Source organism: Hylobates moloch, unplaced genomic scaffold (assembly GCF_009828535.3).
Source record: "Hylobates moloch isolate HMO894 unplaced genomic scaffold, HMol_V3 SCAFFOLD_12, whole genome shotgun sequence".
NCBI classification, from domain to species: domain Eukaryota; kingdom Metazoa; phylum Chordata; class Mammalia; order Primates; family Hylobatidae; genus Hylobates; species Hylobates moloch.
The window spans coordinates 104,987,282-105,005,017 of NW_026652287.1; the positions used below are offsets into that span (position 1 = coordinate 104,987,282).

At 47.0% G+C, this 17,736-nt stretch overlaps 1 protein-coding gene across 5 annotated transcripts in view; it reads right to left on the reverse strand.

Moving 5' to 3' along the window:
* ZNF418 (zinc finger protein 418) overlaps nucleotides 1-17,736 on the reverse strand; it is a 25,912-nt gene continuing 8,176 nt past the window's right edge. The window contains exons 3-7 of one of the 5 annotated variants that reach the window (XM_058426078.1): nucleotides 16,541-16,757; nucleotides 14,549-14,678; nucleotides 9,589-11,931; nucleotides 1,916-2,080; nucleotides 1-1,708 (exon numbers count right to left, since the gene is read on the reverse strand). In XM_058426078.1, the coding sequence (XP_058282061.1) occupies nucleotides 10,118-11,931; nucleotides 14,549-14,678; nucleotides 16,541-16,606 (2,010 nt within the window). In that variant the 5' untranslated portion in view covers nucleotides 16,607-16,757 and the 3' untranslated portion in view covers nucleotides 1-1,708; nucleotides 1,916-2,080; nucleotides 9,589-10,117. Of the gene's footprint in view, nucleotides 2,081-9,588; nucleotides 11,932-14,548; nucleotides 14,679-16,540; nucleotides 17,534-17,736 lie in introns of those variants that run through there. The other 4 variants (XM_032171360.2, XM_032171361.2, XM_032171362.2 and 1 more) reach the window with 4 other exon arrangements.

Consider the following 17,736-nt stretch of genomic DNA (forward strand, 5'->3'; position numbering starts at 1 on the left):
TGTCCAGGCTGGAGTGCAGTGGCGCGATCTCAGCTCACTGCAACCTCCGCCTCCCGGGTTCAAGTGATTCTCCTGCCGGGTGTGGTGGCTCATGCCTGTAATTCTAGCACTTTGGGGGGCTGAGGCAAGTGGCTCGCCTGAGGTCAGGAGTTCAAGACCAGCCTAGCCAACATGGTGAAAACCTGTCTCTACTAAAAATACAAAAATTAGCCGGGTATGGTGGCACACACCTGTAATCCCAGCTACTTGGGAGGTTGAGGCAAGAGAATCACTTGAACCCGGGAGTCAGAGGTTGCAGTGAGTGGAGGTTGCACCACTGCACTCCAGCCTGGGTGATAGAGTGAGACTATGTCTCAAAAAAAAATAAATAAAAAGGTGCCTCAGCCTCCAGAGTAGATGGGATTACAGACACCCACCACCACGCCCAGCTAATTTTTGGATTTTTAGAAGAGATGAGGTTTCACCATGTTGGCAAGGCTGGTATCAAACTCCTGACCTCAGGCGATCTGCCTGCCTTGGCCTACCAAAGTGCTGAGATTACAGGCGTGAGCCACCATGCCTGGTCAATCCCCTTTGAATTAAGTTGGTTCATACAATCCTCCATCCAACCTCATGGGATGATGGGTAATTTTCTCACAAAGGAATACTTGTTTTCTGAAAGGAGTTGTTTATAGGTTAAGCAAAACCAATTTAAGAGCCTTCAGCAAAGTACTATGAAAAGTTTCTGTTAATTTCGCCAGGTGAGAGACAGGGTCTTGTTCTGCTGCCTAGGCTAGACTGCAATGGGGCAATCATGGCCCACTGTAACCTCAAATCCCTGGGCTGAAATGATCCTCCCGCCTCAGTCTGCCACACAGCTAGGACTATAGGTATGTGCCACCATGCCCAGCTGTTTGGTAGAGACAAGGTCGTGCTGTGTTGCCTGGCTGGTTTCTATCATGCTTGATCCCCACCCTATTGACTTCAATAAGGATGGCACCATGTCCAAGAAGTGAATGAGAGCCAGAGCTAGAAAATGAGACACAGAGCTAGGTGCGTGGCTCACGCCTGTAATCCCAGCACTTTGAGAGGCCAAGGCAGGCGGATCACCTGAGGTTGGGAGTTTGAGACCACCATGATCAAAATGCAGAAACCCCATCTCTACTAAAAATACAAAATTAGCCGGGTGTAATGGCACATGCCTGTAATCCCAGCTACTTGGGAGGCTGAGGCAGGAGAATCGCTTGAACTGGGAGGTGGAGGTTGCAGTGAGCCAAGATCACGCCACTGCACTCCAGCCTGGGCAACAGGAGCAAAACTCCATCTCAAAAAAAAAAAAAAAAAAAAAAAAAAGAAAATGAGACATAGGGTTTACTGAGGACTTAGATACAGGGCAGTCCAGGAGAGGCAGGCTGGACAAGAAAACCACTATCATTTGTAAGAAGCATGCAGTTTATATAGTATTTTCACTTATCACCCTCCACCTAGCTCAAAACAAAGGGCCTCATTCCAAGGAACAGGCCAGGGGTTCAGAAACCTCCGGGTTGGCCACTTCTGGATTCCTTCGTTTGGAATGTTGAACCAACACTCTTCTTAGACCACAGGGTCATTCTTAGGGTGTGCTTGAGTTACTGCTGTCAGGTGTATCTGTTAAACAGTGTCGAACTCCTGGCCTCAAGGATGTTCTTGCCTTAGTCTCCCGAAACACTGGAATTAAAGGCATGAGTCCCTGTACACGACAAGATGGGTTTTTATTAATCTCTTTGTTAGTTTCATGAATCCAGAAGACAGGGGAGGGTATGCAAAATAAAAATGTTAGAAAATGGGCCACACTTTACAAATTGAGATTATGTCTCCAGTTAAATGAGTTCCCCTATTGCTGTGTAATTCACAAGAAATTCTCCAAGAGGGAGTTACCAATCCAACACATATTTACCCACGACTTCCACGATGGCTTTTCTGTAAGGATATGCTTGAACCCAATGAGAGAACATGCAGATCATAATCAGTTCATATTTATAATCTTGGGCTGGAGACAAATGCATACAGTTTACCAAATATGAAAAGGTGAGGTGGGCAAAGGGAAATGCCCTTGAGATCCCTGAAAAGAAAGAAAATTCAGTTATACATTTGATACTTAAATATATGGGACACCACTTCATTAAATTTCAAGATAAAAACCAAAAGCATGCCAGGCACAGTGGCTCAACCTGTAATCTTAGCATATTGAGAGGCCAAGGTGGGAACATCCCTTGAGCTCAGGAGTTTTGAGAGCAGCCTGGGCAACATGGTGAGACCTAATCTCTACAGAAAATTTTTAAAAATTAGCAGTGCGTGGTGGCACATGCCTATCCTAGCAACTTGGGAGGCTGAGATGGGTGGACGACCTGGGTCCAGCAGGTCAAGGCTGCAGTGAATTGTGATTGTGTCACTGTACTCCAGCCTGGCCAACAGAGTGAGACTGTCTCAAAAAAAAAAAAAAAAAAAGAGCCAGGCACTATGGCTCATGCCTGAAATCCCAGCATTTTGGGAGGCCAAGGCGGGCCAGTCACAAGGTCAGGAGTTCGAGACCAGCTTGAACAACATGGTAAAACCCCGTCTCTACTAAAAATACAAAAATTAGCCAGGCATGGTGGTGCATGCCTGTAATCCCAGCTACTCAGGAGGCTGAGGCAGAAGAATTGCTTGAACCCTGGAGGCGGAGGCTACAGTGAGCTGAGATCATGCCACTCCAGCCTGGGCAGACAGACGGAGACTCCGTCTCAAAAAAAAAAAAAAAAAAAAGAACCAAAAGCGACTTTCTAATTCATTGCAGACGGGAGTATTTTTCTATTTAGTGACACACTCACTTAACCCATTTATGCCAAATATATATATATATATATATTTTTTTTTGAGACCGAGTCTTGCTCTGTCGCCCAGGCTGGAGTGCAGTGGCACGATCTTGGCTCACGGCCAAGCTCCACCTCCCGGGTTCACGCCATTCTCCTGCCTCAGACTCCGGGGTAGTTGGGACTACAGGTGCCCGCCACCACGCCCAGTTATTTTTTTTATATTTTTAGTACAGATGGGGTTTCACCGTGTTAGCCAGGATGGTCTCGATCTCCTGACCTTGTGATCTACCCGCCTCGGCCTCCCAAAGTGCTGGGATTACAGGCGTGAGCCACCGCGACCAGCCAGGATGCAAATATTTTTTGTGAAAAATCAGACCTTGTTGATGACCTTAAGCAGTAGGATATAAATAACTCCCACAAGCTTAGCATTCCAGTAAGAACACTAGCCATAAATGGGCTAATCAGTATTAAAATTTTTTTTTTTTTTTTTGAGACAGAGTGAGTGAATGGCCGAGGATCTCAGTCACTGCAACCTCTGCCTCCTGTTCATACGTTTCCTGGCCTCAGCTTCCGTGCTGGGACTACAGGCAGTCTTGCTCTGTCGCCCAGGCTGGAGTTCAGTGGCGCGATCTTGGCTCACTGCAAGCTTCGCCTCCCCGGTTCACGCCTTCCTCCTACCTCAGCCTCCCGAGTAGCTGGGACTACAGGCGTACGCCGCCACGCCTGGGGAATTTTTTGTATTTTTAGCAGAGACGGGGTTTCACTGTGTTAGCCAGGATGGTCTCGATCTCCTGACCTTGTGACCGGCCGGCTTCAGCCTCCCAAAGTGCTGGGATTATAGGCATGAGCCACCGCGCTGGGCCAATTTATTTATTTATTTTTTTGAGACGGAGTTTTGCTCAGTCGCCCAGGCTGGAGTGCAGTGGCGCGATCTCGGCTCACTGCAAGCTCCGCCTCCCGGGTTCACGCCATTCTCCTGCCTCAGCCTCCCGAGTAGCCAGCTAACTTTTTGTATTTTTTTTAGTAGAGACAGGGTTTCACCATGTTAGCCAGGATGGTCTCGATCTCCTGACCTCGTGATCTGCCCGCCTTGGCCTCCCAAAGTGCTGGGATTACAAGCATGAGCCATCGCACCCGGTAATATTTTTTTAAGACAGAGTTTTGCTCTTGTCACCCAGGCTGGCGTGCAACGGCATGATCTTGGCTTACTGCAACCTCCACCTCCTGGGTTCAAGCAATTCTCCTGCCTCAACCTCTCAAGTAGCTGGGATTACAGGTGCCCACAACCACATCCTGCTAGTTTTTGTATTTTTAGTAGAGAGGGTTTCACGTTGGCCAGGCTAGTCTTGAATTCTTGACCTCAGGTGATCCGCCCATCTTGGCCTCCCAAAGTGCTGGGATTACAGGCAAGAGCCACCACGCCCAGCATAATTTTTTCTTTTTTTCAGACAAGGTCTTGCTCTGTCACCTAGGCTGGGGTGCAGTGGTGTGATCATAGCTCACAGCAGCCTTATCTCCCAGGCTTATGTGATCTTCCGGCTGCAGCCTCCTGAGTAGCTAGGACTACAGGCGCACACCAGCACACTCCACCATTTTTTTTCTTGAGTTTCGCTCTTGTTGCCCAGGCTACAGTGCAATGGCGCAATCTTGGCTCACTGCAACCCTGCCTCCCAAGTTCAAGCGATTCTCCTGCCTCAGTCTCCCCAGTAGCTGGGATTACAGGCATGCGCCACCACACCAGGCTAATTTTGTATTTTTAGTAGAGACAGGGTTTCTCCATGTTAGGCTAATCTCAAACTCCTGACCTCAGGTGATCTGCCGCCTTGCCCTCCCAAAGTGCTGGGATTACAGGCGTAAGCCACTGTGCCTGCTCTATTTTCTTATTTCTTAATGTAATGGAAAATAAACAAAATTCATTTTTGTGAATTTTTTTCACAAAAGCTCACTTTTGTGAAGCAACAGACATGAATAGACACTTTAAAAAGAAATACCCGTGTATTTAAAAAATGAATATTTTTTTTTTTTTTTGAGACAGAGTCACTCTGTCGCCCAGGATCGAGCGCAGTGGTGCGATCTGGGCTCACCGCAAGCTCTGCCTCCCAGGTTCACGCCATTCTCCTGCTTCAGCATCCGGAGTAGCTGGGACTACAGGCGCCAGCCACCACACCTGGCTATTTTTTTGTTTGTTTTTTGTATTTTTAGTAGAGACGGGATTTCACCATGTTAGCCAGGATGGTCTCAATCTCCTGACCTCGTGATTCACCCGCCTTGCTCTCCCAAAGTGCTGGAATGACAGGCATGAGCCACCGGGCGCCTGGCCTATTTTCTTATTTCTTAATGTAATGGAAAATAAACGAAATTCATTTTTGTGAAGCAACAGACATGAATAGACACTTTATCTAAAAAGAATTACCCATGTATTTAAAAAATGAATTTTTTTTTTTTTTGAGACGGAGTCTCGCTCTGTCGCCCAGGATCTAGTGCAGTGGCGCGATCTTGGCTCACCCCAAGCTCTGCCTTGCGAGTGGCACACACCACCACGCCCGGGAAATTTTTTATATTTTTAGTAGAGATGGGGTTTCACTGTGTTAGCCAGGATGGTCTCAATCTCCTGACCCTGTGACCCGCCTGCCTCGGCCTCCCAAAGCGCTGGGACTACAGGCGCCAGCCACCATGCCTGGCTATTTTTTTTTTTTTTTTGTATTTTTAGTAGAGACGGGGTTTCACCATGAGGATGGTCTTGATCTCCTGACCTCGTGATTCACCTGCCTTGGCCTCCCAAAGTGCTGGGATTACAGGCGTGAGCCACCGCGCCCGGCCTACAAAATGAAAATTTAAAAGGCTAACCATACTCTCTCTGTAAGAATTCTCAGACACTGGTGGTAGGAATACAAAAGGAAGGAATCATTTTAATTTAGATCAGTTTGGTATCTTTTTTTTTTTTTTCAGACAGAGTTTCGCTCTTGTGGCCCGGGCTGGAGTGCAGTGGTGCGATCTTGGCTCCCTGCAACCTCCACCTCCTGGGTTCAAGAAATTCTCCTGCCTCAGCCTCCTGGAGTACCTGGGACTACAGGTGCATGCCACCATACCCGGCTAATTTTTTATTTTTAGTAGAGATGGGGTTTCACCATGTTGGCCAGGCCAGTCTCGAACTCCTGACCTCAGGCAATCCACCCACCTCAACCTCCCAAAGTGCTGGGATTACAGGCGTGAGCCACCATGCCCAGCCCAGTTTGGTATTTTTTTTCTTTTCTTTTTTTGAGACGGAGTTTCACTCTTGTTGCCCAGGCTGGAGTACAATGGTGCGATATCGGCCCACTGCTACCTCCGCCTCCCAGTTTCAAGCGATTCTCCTGCCTCAGTCTCCGAAATAGCTGAGATTACAGTCACACCTCAGGTGATCCGCCCAACTCGGCCTCCCAAAGCGCTGGGATTACAGGCGTAAGCCACCACGCCCAGCCTGGTATTTCTTAAAAAGTTTTACCTACCATGTGACTCAGACACTGCACATGGAGATATTAACATAAGAGAAGTAAAATATATGGATATGAAGAATTATATTCAAATATCTGTATCAGTATTATTTATAACAGACAAAAGTGAGAAGCAACTCAAATATAAAGATGGATTAATATGCAAACACCAATGTTTCACAGCATGTCATACTTCTCAGGAATATAAAAGGAATGAACTAGTCATATATCATCACTAATAGCAAAATAAATGAGACAGTAGAGAACCCAAAAATGAAAAGAGGAAATACTTTAAGATATCATTCATATAAAATTCCAGAAAATACCAACTAACTTGTTTTAAAGCATACTAAATCAATGGTTGTCTGGAGAGCAGAGAGAAACATCCCATTAAAAAGCTCAGCCATGCACAGAACACCCCATTAAAAAGCTCAGCCATGCACGGTGGCTCACACCTGTAATCCCAGCACTTTGGAAGGGCGAGACAGGCGGATCACTTGAGATCAGGAGTTCAAGACCAGCCTGACCAACACAGTAATACCGTCTCTACAAAAATACAAAAAAAATTAGCCAGGTGTGGTGGTGCATGCCTGTAATCCTAGCTAATAGAGAGGCTGAGGTGGGAGAATTTCTTGAACCTGGGAGATGGAGGTTGCAGTGAGCCGAGATGGCGACATTACATTCCAGCCTGGGTGAAAAGGCTCTAGGTAGGACAATATAGGGAGGCCTCATCTCTTTAAAAAAAAAATAGTAATAATGCCAGATGCAGTGGCTCACACCTGTAATCCCAGCACTTTGGGAGGCCAAGACATGCAGATCACTTGAGGTCAGGAGTTGAAGACCAGCCTGGACAACATGTTGAAACTCCATATCTACTAAAAATACAAACATTAGCCAGACGTGCTGCTGCACGCCTGAAGTCCCAGCTACTCTGGAGGCTGAGGCAGGAGAATCACTTGAACCCAGGAGATGGAGATTGCAGTGAGCCAAGATCACATCACTTCACTCCAAGCTGGGTGACAGAGTGAGAGTCTGTCTCAAAAACAAAACAAAACAAACAAAACAAAAAGCAGCCATGGTGGCTCAAGCCTGTGATTCCAGCTACTCAGGAGACTGAGGTGGGAGGATTGCCTGAGCCCAGGAATTTCAGATTACAGTGAGCTATGATGATGTCACTGCACTCCAGTCAAGTAACAGAGTGAGACCCCGACTCCAAAAAGAAATAAAAAACAATAGGCTCCAGGTAAATATGAAGGCGATGGATAAGTTATACTTTCAAGGATTTCTTTTTTGTTTTTATTTTTTGAGACGGAGTCTCGCCCTGTCACCCAGGCTGGAGTGCAGTGGCGTGATCATGGCTCACTGCAAGCTCTGCCTCCTGGGTTCATGTCATTCTCCTGCCTCAGCCTCCCGAGTAGCTGAAACTACAGGCACCTGCCACCATGCCTGGCTAATTTTTTTGTATTTTTAGTAGAGACGGGTGTTAGCCAGGATGGTCTCGATCTCCTGGCCTTGTGATCCACGCGCCTCAGCCTCCCAAAGTGTGGGGATTACAGGCATGAGCCACCGCGCCTGGCCACTTTCAAGGGTTTCTATGAAAGTCTCAACTTACCACATGGTACAGTTTAAATATGTATAGTTTACGAATGTCATTTATTCCTTATTATGGCTTTAAATAATTGCTTCAAAAGAAAAATGTGGGCTGGACATGATGGCTCAGGCGTATAATCCCAGCACTTTGGGAGGCTGAGGGAAAAGGACTGCTTGAGGAGTTTGAGGCTGCAGTGAACTATGATCTCGCCACTGTACTCCAGCCTGGGTCACAGAGCAACACCTTGTCTTAGAAAAAAAAAAAAAGAAAAACATGGATTTTCTATTATTTTTGACAAAAATGCTTGACAACTATATAAAATCTCCTCATGCCCTAAGTGCGGCAATGAGTCTCTGCAGCAGCAAATACTGATAAGCCAGGAAGGCCATTTTCACCTCATTAAACTGGAACACTGGTTGGTCACAAAGACCACATCACTGGACTAAGAGATCTCCCTTCTCCTATCCTCTTCTTCTTGCCAATGCAGGAATTGCCTTGAGGTGAACAGCTGAGAAAGGGTACAGGAATCCACAAATCCTTTATATTATTTCCTTTGACAATGGCCTCAACTACACAAGATTCATAATTATGGAGGTTCTGAGAATTTCTGTACCTGACGGTCCACCATACATAGTAACTGAATCAATGTGGATGACATGCATTCCAACTCTGTTCTTGCAGTGTCCTCCACTGCCTATAAATGCAGAATAAATTATGATTTCCTGTTATAATCTCATAACCTGGGACACCACCCTACAAAACGGTGGATATCAGGGCACATGGCTGCATTGCAGGACCTAGGGAACAGATTTCCCTCAGCAGTACTGAGCAGAATGCAACATCCCTTGTAAAAGAGAGAAAACTTTTGTGTTGATCTCAGAAGCATCAGAGGATGTCACAAACACTGTTCCCTTCTCAGGTTGATCTATAAACCCAGAAATTATTGGAGTATCTAGTCAAGAAATAAGGACCACAAAGTTCTGGAGTCTTTGGAGGCCTTGGGCAGCCATGAAAACTATGCTACAAGTGAAAAGACAGTATATTCTGTCATCATACTGTCCCCTCTGAGGCACACAAAGTCTAGTGATCCCAACAAAAGCTGTTTGCCCCTTATGACACCAGAACCCAGCTGTTTCCAAACCACCCCAAAGAGTAAATACAACTCTCAAGATTGAAGGAAGCTTAAACAATAAGGCCTTATTCATTGTGCAAATCAGAGCAATGGGAGGCAGAATGTTCTTTGGTTGGAACTTAAGAGCCTAAAGAATCACGTGAGACCCGCCGGGCGCGGTGGCTCACGCCTGTAATCCCAGCACTTTGGGAGGCCGAGGAGGGCGGATCACGAGGTCAGGAGATCGAGACCATCCTGGCCAACACGGAGAAACCCCGTTTCTACTAAAAATACAAAAAATTAGCCGGGCATGGTGGCGGGCGCCTGTAGTCCCAGCTACTCGGGAGGCTGAGGCAGGAGAATGGTGTGAACCCGGGAGATGGAGCTTGCAGTGAGCTGAGATCACGCCACTGTACTCCAGCCTGGGTGACAGAGCGAGACTCCGTCTCAAAAAAAAAAAAAAAAAATCACATGAGACCCATAAGGTCCCTGAAAAAGGTAGTCCATCTTTTCAAGCTGACAGAAGACCCCTCTGGACCAGTACTGAGACAGATCCATGGTCTCGCTCATCAGAAAGGAATGACAGCTGAGACTACTCACCAATTCCTCTGGCCAACGAAAGACAACCAAGGTTTACTTCCAGAACATCATGGGGTGAATGAATGATGCACGGTGAACACCTGCCTCGTGGCCGACATAAAATGGCTTTTGCCAGCTAACTGACAGTCACATAAGTCTGGCAAGGGAACCCGGCAGGGTGAAAAATGCCACAGCTCCAACATAATTGAGTTTATGCAGATGCTGAAGGTATGTCAATTTAGGCAGATGGCTCCCTCATAAGGCATCTCCTCCAGTGTTATGTTTTACAAGAAATAATATTTCCTGTATGTGTACAGTGTTCTCCTTATGAGAACAATCTGTTATCCAATGACAGAAGGTGGAAGGCTTTCTCACATTCATTGCACTCAAGAGGCCCCTCTGCAGGGTGAGCTCTTCTGTAGGTAATAAAGCAAGACTTCTGCATAAAGAATATCCCACGTTTGTCACACTCATAAGGTCCTGATCCAGTAAGAACTCTCTGATCAAGAAGATGCACAGAGGTTTAGCTAAAGAATTTCCCAAATTTCTTTCACTCGTAAGGACTTCTTTCTGTGTGAACTCTCTGATGTCGAAGGAGAGAAGAGCTTCGATGAAATGATTTTCCACATTCACTGCACTCATAAGGCCTTTCTCCAGTATGAACTCTCCTGTGTTCAGTAAGACTGAAGGTTTCAGCAAAGGATTTCCCACATTCACTGCACTCATAAGGCTTTCCTCGAGTATGAAGTCTCTGGTGTTTAAAATGTGCAGACCTTCGAGTAAATGTTTTTCCACATTCACTGCATTCATAAGGTCTTTCTCCAGTGTGAACTCTCCTGTGTTCAAGGAGACTGGAGAAGAATTTCCCACATTCTCTGCACTCATAAGGTCTTTCTGCAGTGTGAGTTTTCTGATGTCGAAGGAGGGAAGAGCTCTGATGAAATGACTTTCCACATTCTCCACACTCATAAGGCCTTTCTCCAGTATGAACTCTCCGATGTCGAAGGAGAGAACAGCTTTGAGGAAATGACTTCCCACATTCACTGCACTCAAATGGTTTTTCTCCAGTGTGAACTCTCTGATGAACACGAAACCCAGAGCTGTCTTGAAATGATTTCCCACATTCATTACATGCATATGGCCTTTCTCCAGTGTGAACCCTCTGGTGTTCAATGAGGTGGGACTTGCCCCTAAATAATTTCCTACACTCCCTACACTCATAAGGCCTTTCTCCAGTGTGGCTTCGCTGATGCTGAATGAGGTTGCCCTTTCGACTAAAAGATTTCCCACAGTCTCCACACTCGTAAGGTCTTTCTCCAGTGTGACCTCGCTGATGGTTCCTAAGGTGTCCCTTTCGACTAAAAGATTTCCCACATTCTCCACACTCATAAGGTCTTTCTCTAGTGTGAACTCGATGATGTTCAGTGAGGGTGCCCTTTTGACTAAAACATTTTCCACATTCTTCACACTCATAAGGTCTTTCACTAGTGTGACCTCGTTGATGTTGAATGAGATTGCCCTTCTGAGTAAAACATTTCCCACATTCTTCACACTCATAAGGTCTTTCTCCAGTGTGAACTCGTTGATGTTTAATGAGGGTGCCATTTTGACTAAAAGATTTCCCACATTCTCTACACTCATAAGGTCTTTCTCCAGTATGAACTCGCTGATGCTGAACAAGGCTGCCCTTATGACTAAAAGATTTCCCACATTCTCCACATTCATAAGGTCTTTTCCCAGTGTGAACTCTCTGATGATTACTGAAGCTATCATATTTGCTAAAGGGTTTCCCACATTCGCAGCAATAACATTCCTCTCTAGGGAGAAGTCTCTGCTGTTGAACAAGTACGTGTTTGGTGTTAGAATGTTTCATGCATTCCCCACAGCTGTAATGAGTATCTCCCCACTGAAAGGAAGACTCACACTCAGTTTTGCTGTTTGACTTCTCCCCAGTGTGAGTGGCCTCCTGCTGCAGTAATCCTGAGCTGGGCAAAAAGTCCTTTCCACTCTGAATGAAGACAGATGACTCCTCTGACACATGGAACTTACACCTCTTCACAAACAATGCTTCCTCAACACTGCGTCTATAGGGTTGCTCTCCAAGGTACTGATTCTGGTGCTGATGGTTTGAACTATCATACAATTTATTCCCCCATGCCTCACACCTGTGCAGTTTCTGCTTGTGATGTGTCCCCTGATGATCTGCCAAGTGCAAAATGTCTCCCAAGATTGCGCCACACATTTCACAAGAGTGGGCCTTCTTGGGAGACACACCTGCCCTAGGAGTGCTGACCTGAGACACTCTTTGTATAGAAATGCTCCTCTTAGAAGGTGCCTCCTCATCTTCTGATCTGCACCAACAACCTGAAAGCAAGAAAATGCTGATGAATTCAAGTTAACGCTGGTGGGAAGGCACAGCCCACCCACAAGCGTGTCTGACAAACCAAGGAATTACTCCATGGAAATATTTGCAGGAACAGAAAGTTGGCTTCACGTGGAAGATGAGGCTATCATTACTGGGCTATAAAGGTCACAGAATGTCGGCCTCATGATATGAAGGGCATTAGCATACATGCAACACAGAATTGAGCCAGGGTCTACAATTTATTTTTTTTTCTTCTTGAGAGACAGGGTCTCACTCTGTCATCCAGCACAGAGTGCAGTGGCATAATCTCTGTCTCCTGGGCTCAGGTGATCCTCCCACCTCAGCCTCCACAGTAGCTGGGACCACAGGCACACACCAATACACCCAGTTACTTTTTGTAGAGGTGGGGTTTCGCCTTGTTACCCAGGCTGGTCTCAAACTCCCAGGTTCAAGAAATCCACCCACATCGGCCTCCCAAAGTGCTGGGATTACAGGTGTAAGCCAATGCACCTGGTGTATAACTCTTTCCTTTGCAAACCACTTGTCTGCAGGAAATTATCTGATGACATGTTGATGCTATATAGAAGGCTATGTCCAGGCCTAAGAAAATGATTACAAGACAACAGCTCTTGGTGAGAACAGTTTAACAATTTGCACACACTTGACCTGGCGTGGTGGCTCAAGCCTGTAATCCCAGCACTTTGGGAGGCCAAGGTGGGTGGATCACGAGGTCAGGAGATTGAGACCATCCTGGCTAACAGTGAAACCCCATCTCTACTAAAAATACAAAAAAATTAGCCGGGCGTGGTGGCGGGCGCCTGTAGTCTCAGCTACTCGGGAGGCTGAGGCAGGAGAATGGCGTGAACCCAGGAGGCGGAGCTTGCAGTGAGCTGAGATCACGTAACTGCACTCCAGCCTGGGCGACAGAGTGAGACTCCGTCTCAAAAAAAAAAAAAAAAATACAATTTGTACACACTTGCTAATACACAATGTGTATGCCAGTATCGGACAGCACTCCAGAAGTAAACATGAGAAAATAAATGGGTGAGATGTGGAGTCTAGAGACTGGAAGATTCATTGGGGGATGGACATCAGAGTACAAGTGACAAAGTGTACAACTGACAAATTTGATGTTCTCAAGAATGGAGAGGAAAAGACAGAAATAGTGCCTACTGGCCGCAAAACTACTAGTCAAATAGAATAGGTTTCTGATACGATTTGAATAAAATCTCAAACTCATGCCCTCCCACCAGGTGCCACTCCTCAGTGACAGGCTCCCTCTGGGCACATCAGGCTAAGCCTGGATTCAATTGCCTCTTCTGCAGCACTGAGGACTCTCCATCCCACCACCACGATGATGAAGTACATGGAACCTGCATGACGTAAGTACTAAGGCAAAGATAGGGCAGAACTGGGGCAACTAGCCTCTGTGGCAGCAAATATTGATAAGCCAGGAAGGCCATTTCCACCTGATTAAATTGAAATGCTGGCTGGTCACAAAGGCCACATCACTGGACTCCCTATCCTCTTCCTCCTGCCAATACGTGCTGGGTAGTTTTCAGCAACAGTGGTTCAAAACATGACAACACACAGGAAAGGAAACTAATTACTAAAAACAGAATTTCTTTTTTTTTTTTGAGACGGAGTCTTGCTCTGTAGCCCAGGCTGGAGTGCAGTGGTGCGATCTCAGCTCACTGCAAGCTCCGTCTCCCGAGTTCACACCATTCTCCTGCCTCAGCCTCCCTAGTAGCTGGGACTAGAGGTGCCCGCCACCACACCCGGCTAATTTTTTTGTATTTTTTAGTGGAGATGGGGTTTCACCGTGTTAGCCAGGATGGTCTCCATCTCCTGACCTCGTGATCCGCCCGCCTCAGCCTCCCAAAGTGCTGGAATTACAGGCGTGAGCCACTGCGCCTGGCTCGCTCTGTCGCCCAGGCTTGAGTGCAGTGGCGCGATCTCGGCTCACTGCAAGCTCCGCCTCCCGGGTTCACGCCATTCTCCTGCCTCAGCCTCTCCGAGTAGCTGGGACTACAGGCGCCCGCCACCACGCCCGGCTAATTTTTTTATATTTTTAGTAGAGACAGGGTTTCACCGTGGTCTCGATCTCCTGACCTTGTGATCCGCCCGCCTCGGCCTCCCAAAGTGCTGGGATTACAAGCGTGAGCCACCGCGCCCGGCAACAGAATTTCTAAGGAGGGTCTTGCCTTTGGTCTATGTAGGCAGTGACAAAGTGAGTGACGGCAATTCCTGCCACAGGCAGGCATCAAGTAATGTCAGCTAAAGGAAGGAAGTAGAACCTGGACACACAGGAGTCTCAGATCTGGAAAAGTCAAACAGAAGCGCGGGGACATGCAAGGTGAAATGCATTAGATTGACTACAAGACACCTGACTCTGACTCCTTCCTTGAGAATCTGTAGCAAAGCAGGTATTGGGGCTGCTCAAGGAGAAAAGGCAGTACACAAACCTCAGACCTACCAACCACAAAACCTACCCAGAGAAGTGGGGAAGGAAGCTGTGCCCATGGTCCTGACATGATAAAGATAGTCTTGCCAATGGGAAAAAAGGGGAAGGGCAGAGATCTATTCAGGAAATAGGGGAGGGTGTGAGGAACTTACCCAGGGAGGATATAAGTACCCAGTTCTCCAGCATCACATCATGGTAAAGGCATCTCTGAACCTCACTAAGGAGACTCCATTCCTCCTGGGAAAAGTTCACAGCCACATCTTCAAATGCCACAGTGCCGTGCTATGATGGTGACAGATGAAACCACAAACAGCTCCTACGCTGAGGTACCACAATCCACCTCTCCCACACCCCCACTCCCTTGCCCATCCTCCTCCCAAGATCCTCAGCACAGAGGAGAAACTAGTCCACTGGTGCCTTTGTCTCTTCGTGGGCCCACTGGTCACTCAGTATAGCCATCAGCAATTAAGAAGTAGGGGAAAAATAGGGATCTATGCTGTGTTTTTTTTTTTGTTTTGAGACAGAGTCTCACTCTGTCACCCAGGCTGGAGTGCAGTGGCATGACCTCAGCTCACTGCAACCTCTGCCTCCTGGGTTCAAGCAATTCTCTGCCTCAGCCTCCCGAGTAGCTGGGATTACAGGCACCCACCACCATTTCTGGCTCATTTTTGTATTTCTAGTAGAGACAGGATTTCACCATCTTGGCCAGGCTGGTCTTGAACTCCTGACCTCGTGATCCACCCGCCTCAGCCTCCCAAAGTGTTGGGATTATAGGTGTGAGCCACCGCGCCCGGCTATGCTGTGTTCTTAACATAAAAGGGTCCACCCCCTCCTGACAGCTAATGCCTCTGGTATATCCAAGCTCACATAAAGCCCAATGCAGTTGCCTGGGTCCATTAGACATACTCCCTCTCTAAATACACATCCTTCTTTTTTTTCTGAGATGGAGTCTTGCTCTTGTTGCCCAGGCTAGATTGCAGTGGCAGGATCTCAGCTCACTGCAACCTCCACCTCCCAGGTTCAAGCAATTTTCCTGCCTCAGCCTCCCAAGTAACTGGGATTACAGGCGCCTGCCACCACACCTGGCTAATTTTTGTATTTTTAGTAGAAATGGGGTTTCACCATGTTGGCTAGGCTGGTCTCAAACTCCTGATCTCAGGTGATCCACCCACCTCGGCCTCCCATAGTGCTGGGATTATAGGCATAAGCCACCATGCCCGGCCTTACACATCATTCTTTAGACAGCACAAGCACATGCCATGGCCACCCCAACATGACATCCCCGAACCATCAGCCTCTTTTGGCCTTAACACAAATTACAGTTTTGGTTTCTTTTAGTCAGGTTCTCCTTTGGTCGCCCAAGCTGGAGGGGAGTAGTGTGATCATGGCTCACAGAAACTTCAAACCCCTTATCCCCAGGCCTCAGCCTTCTGTGGAGATGGGTGGTTGCAACATCAACCACTTTCTTATAAGAGATAGGGTGTTGCTAAGTTGCCCAGGCTGATCTCAAACTCCTGGCCTGAAGCAATCCTCCCACCTCAGCCTCCCAAAGTGCTGGGATTACAGCATGAGCCTTCAAGCCTGGCCAACAACTTAAAGTATTTTAATCCCCTTCTTTTCTTTCTACTGTGCTGAGTGGGATTCTCCCCTTAGGGTTATAGTGTTGGGGAAACAATTGACACCTGAGACTGCACAGATGCCATCAACAGCAATTTCAAAATCAAATAACTCACAGCCTGGCAGAGAGGGCCACATGGGGGTTGCACTGTGGACAACAGAGGGAAACCAGGGACAGTGTTATGCACACTTTGTAGGATGAAGAGGGTGTGATAGCCCCTGATTTCTCAGGAGGGTGCCACTGACTTGCTTAAATAATTCTGAGTAGAAATGGAATTGAAACCCAGTACAAAGTATAATCAGAAACTGTGCCTGATCCCTTAATGAAAAGGGTTGTTAGGCCAGGATACATTATCCAATAGAACACAGTGGGAAGGGGATTTGTGCTCAGGCCATTTGAGGTCATACAGTATCACCCCACACCAAGGTTGAACATCACACTGGGCTTTCATTTTCAGCCTTATGACACAGCGTGGCTGACAGAATTCAGGGTACACTTGGCAAATTCAAACAGGATCCAACATTACCACAGAATTCTCATGGCTCCCAATAGCAATGCAGTCCCAAGTCATTCTATGAAGGCCTTCTTGCATGGCTCTACACCCCCACAGAACCAGGTGGGGCTTTAGATATCCATGGCCCTATTCCACTTCTGTGTTGCACTTGGTGACCCCTCTACAATGACGACTATCCTCTGTCCACTGAGAGTCATTTAAATCTCACTCCCTTGTTATGGAGAATGGTCTAAGAAAAATGGAAAACAAAAGAAAAAAATGAAATAAAATCCCAGCCCATCAGTTGTCCACCCCAGGCCTAGTGTCTGTCACAGATAACCAAATAAATTTACCCTAAGCGTATATCCACCAGGCTGAATGAAAACCCCCAAGCACCATCAAAGTTTTCTCAAAATCTTGGTGAGTCCACAGAGTGGTTTCTAAGTACCAGCCTTGGCCCAAGTGTCATCTTCCTTCAATTATTTCTATGCTTCTGCTTACATCTCTTATCTATTCTACCCTTGGAAGTCTATGCCCCCTGACAAACCATGTTGTCTGACATATCCTGTCTTCATGAGCCCTTGCTTCCTTCTCCTGTGGCAATGTCAGCCAGGGAACCAAGCAAGAAATTCAGCCCTCAGCCTGCAACCACCCCTTCTTGGCTCCCACAAAAGATTTACCGTGATAATTTGAAGTGGTTCAATGTCATAACGGAGGCTAAACTACCTCAAACTCTTAACATGGTCAAAACAACACTCTTCATATCCCCAGTCAATATTATACCTACTAACTACGTGCTCATCTCAGTTGATGCAGCTTCCATCACTGCAGATGCTAAGACCAAAAACCTTGTGGTCATACCTGATTCCCTTTTCATGCCCTCACAGTCCATTAGAAAATCTAGTTGCCAGCCGGGCTTGGTGGCTCACGCCTGTAATCTCAGCACTTTGGGAGGCCGAGACGGGTAGATCACGAGGTCAGGAGATCGAGACCATCCTGGCTAACACGGTGAAATCCCATCTCTACTAAAAATATTGAAAATTAGCCAGGCGTAGCCGGGCACAGTGGCTCACACCTGTAATCCTGGCACTTTGGGAGGCCGAGGCGGGTGGATCACGAGGTCAGGAGATTGAGACTATCCTGGCTAACACGGTGAAATCCCGTCTCTACTAAAAAAATACAAAAAATTAGCCGGGCGCGGTGGCTCACGCTTGTAATCCCAGCACTTT